The sequence below is a fragment of the Aptenodytes forsteri genome, unplaced genomic scaffold (genome assembly GCF_000699145.1).
Source record: "Aptenodytes forsteri isolate BGI_AS27 unplaced genomic scaffold, ASM69914v1 Scaffold16, whole genome shotgun sequence".
NCBI classification, from domain to species: Eukaryota; Metazoa; Chordata; class Aves; order Sphenisciformes; family Spheniscidae; genus Aptenodytes; species Aptenodytes forsteri.
In genome coordinates this window covers 3,208,671-3,211,460 of record NW_008794753.1, presented here as the reverse complement: position 1 = coordinate 3,211,460, position 2,790 = coordinate 3,208,671, and the positions used below count along the sequence as shown (strand labels likewise).

The following is a 2,790-nucleotide window of genomic DNA, read 5'->3' as shown; positions in this document are numbered from 1 at the left end:
GGGGAGAAAAAAGAAAAATGAGTTAGCTTTTAGGCAGTGCTTGATTCTTTTGGTTACAGTATGACAAGAGTAACCAGGAGAAAAGAAGTGTTTAAATTTCAGAAACTGTATTACTTTACAGGAAACATGTCAGAAAACCTGGAACGTTATCTGAGCATATCAGAAAACCTAGAAAATTCTCTATTTATTTGAAACACAGATAAAATGTTTTGAAATACGCTATAAATTTATATGTAGTTCCACTTTAAGAAGCAGAAACACTACCTTTTTATTATCATCACAGCCAAGAGAAACAAGTTCTAATTTTACAGTTCCAGTATCAACAAATTAAAACCAATTCCCCAGCATGCTTAAGAACAAGGGACAACGGCACCAACCCTCTGCATTGCCCATGCTCACCGAAACACAAAGCTAGCAGTGAAAAGAGCAGAGATTTCTTAGGGCTGTTTTTGCTAATCCAAGCTTTGTATTTTTAAATTTCTTGAAGTAAAAGGAAAGGCAGCTGTCACTTAATGCCCGCAGTAGCAACAAGCGTGAAAGCATTTTACAAGTCTCGTTCTTAAGATGCGCAGTAGAAGTTTTGGGGACACAACAAGGTGTAGAGCGACAGTGTTCACCAGGATAAAAGGGGATTATGCATATGAAGAAGAGAAACGGGTTTAGGGCAGAACTTAGTTCCTGAAGTGAACGAAACTCCTTTCATAAGCAGAAGGCCTTTTATCACTAGAATTAGGAAGCAGGACAGTGTTGGCAGAAGTTCAGTCTGACAGAAGGAGCTTTTCAATCCCTCCACCATGCCCTATGCCGCTATTGCCTGCTCAGGCTCCAATTTGGAAGTCCCCACCATTATTCGTCAAAGATTGACAAGTGGAGACTGCAGCTTCAGTTCTTTGCAGTTGCATTCCTAGACAGTAACCAGCAGCCCTTTGGTATGTTTTGTCAGACTACATCTACTTGAAAGATTTCACAGTTTTAAGAAATTAATTTGCCTGGCACTTCAGAAGACCTCTATCAGACATTTTCTCCAATTTGTTGTTTCAAAGTAACTATTCTTCAAGCACCATCCTTACCTTAAGCAGATTGCTTATGAAAGCTGGGTATTTCAAACCATGTTCAAGCGAAGCTGCTTCAATCCTAGTGATCCAGAGCTAAAAGTGTAAAAATTAACATCTTGGATAATAAAATACTTTAAAAGTAAACCTCTTGTCATGCTGATCTGCTCACACTTAGTAAACATAACATTTTCAGACCTACAGTCTTCTCAGTGCAACATATACGTGTATAAACTTCAGAACGTGAGCTGTTTCAGACCACAGAGGGACTATGCTTACTTTAAACTCCTATTTTTCACCCACTGGTAAAACATTTTGAGAGAACCCCCCCAGTAAGGAAAATGGCTATTTCGGTTCTGCTCTTCTCCCATTTTAATGGTTACATCTAACATTTTGCACTTTACCGCTCTTAGGAATCTCTTCTTCTCTCTTCTGGCCTTTGTGGACTTCACAAAAGCTCTCCGAACACTTCGTACAGCCAGCTTATAGCAGCGGTTCTTCCTTCCACGAAAATGCTGAAACGAAAACAAGATGTTCTTGTTCAGTTATCTTTAAGGCTGTTAAACCCTTCAGTAATACTAATACATGCTCATTTGCATTTCACAACTCTTCATAACAAGGATCACAAAATACTTCACAAACATCAGCTAAGCCTTCAGTTGGCATATAATGAAAATATTTTTTCCTTGTTTTATAGCATGGGAAACCTGAAGCTGAAAAGTTGAAGCGGGCTGAAAAATTTCAGTCCAGCAGGGAGCCAAAACCAGACCTCATTTTAGGCTGTGGTTCCAGGAGGAAGGCAACCACATAATCATGTGCAGTGCTTTCAGCCAGCCCCTAAACTCACGCATTTATTCTCATTCCTGAGCTGCCCTCTCGGTTTTGTCCGTACAAATACAGGGATGGGACAGGAGCCTCCAATATGTCAAAAACATTGCAGTTGCCCAAACCGAAAGCATGATGAAAGAAGTTTACTGAAGCTACCACTGACATCCATCTAACATGAAGTAGGAAGAAGTAGCAAGTGCTGCACAGTCAGAGAAATAAATAACTATTGCTGGTACTGTGGGCAGCTTAGGCACTACGGGAGCAAGATACTGTCACTTACTTCATTTTCCATTTCAACACTACAGCAAGATGTACTACCTCCCACCCTTGAAAAAGGTTCTTCCTGAGCCTAGGTACAATAGCTTGAACTTCAGCTGAAATCATGTTGTGAAGCAGTCTCCTTCACCTTTTAAAATGCACTTGAAGAGCAAGGTTAAAATCTTTTTGTTTTCCTGCTCCTTTGCCCAGTTAAAACAAACCAACCCAAACCAAACAACAAAAAAGCACAACCAACACCAGTCTAGAGCATGCTGTATTTGGACTGCCCTTCCCATAGCGTCTGTATTTCTTCCGCCACGGGGTTCTCGCTTTTATTCATACCCATCTACGTGCGCACATGTGCTGTGTTATAGCACAAATACCCGACGCGTTTACGGCCTCCAGCTTTAACCAAATACAGACAAATTTACATACACAGAAAATGCTACATTGACGTGAGTCAACTTCACGGACTCTGGACGTTTCTAAGAACAGGCGCCGTTATATTGCTCGCCGCCTGACTTCCCTCTGCTGGGGAAGGGCTTGCGGACACCTGAACAAGACGACAGGCCGCTCGCTCCCTAGAGCCGGGGAGGACGGGGCGCCTCCGGGAGGCGGCCGAGGAAGGAGCTGCCGCCCGTGCTCCGGGGGC

The 2,790-nt window shown here is 42.3% G+C and overlaps 1 protein-coding gene across 1 annotated transcript in view; it reads right to left on the bottom strand.

The window, feature by feature from the left end:
• MRPL20 (mitochondrial ribosomal protein L20) overlaps positions 1 to 2,172 on the bottom strand; it is a 3,060-nt gene extending 888 nt beyond the window's left edge. The window contains exons 1-3 of the mRNA XM_009274235.1: positions 2,161 to 2,172; positions 1,457 to 1,588; positions 1,071 to 1,148 (exon numbers count right to left, since the gene is read on the bottom strand). Coding sequence (XP_009272510.1) covers positions 1,071 to 1,148; positions 1,457 to 1,588; positions 2,161 to 2,172 — 222 coding nt within the window. The remainder of the gene's footprint in view (positions 1 to 1,070; positions 1,149 to 1,456; positions 1,589 to 2,160) is intronic.
• Positions 2,173 to 2,790: the final 618 nt, after the last annotated feature.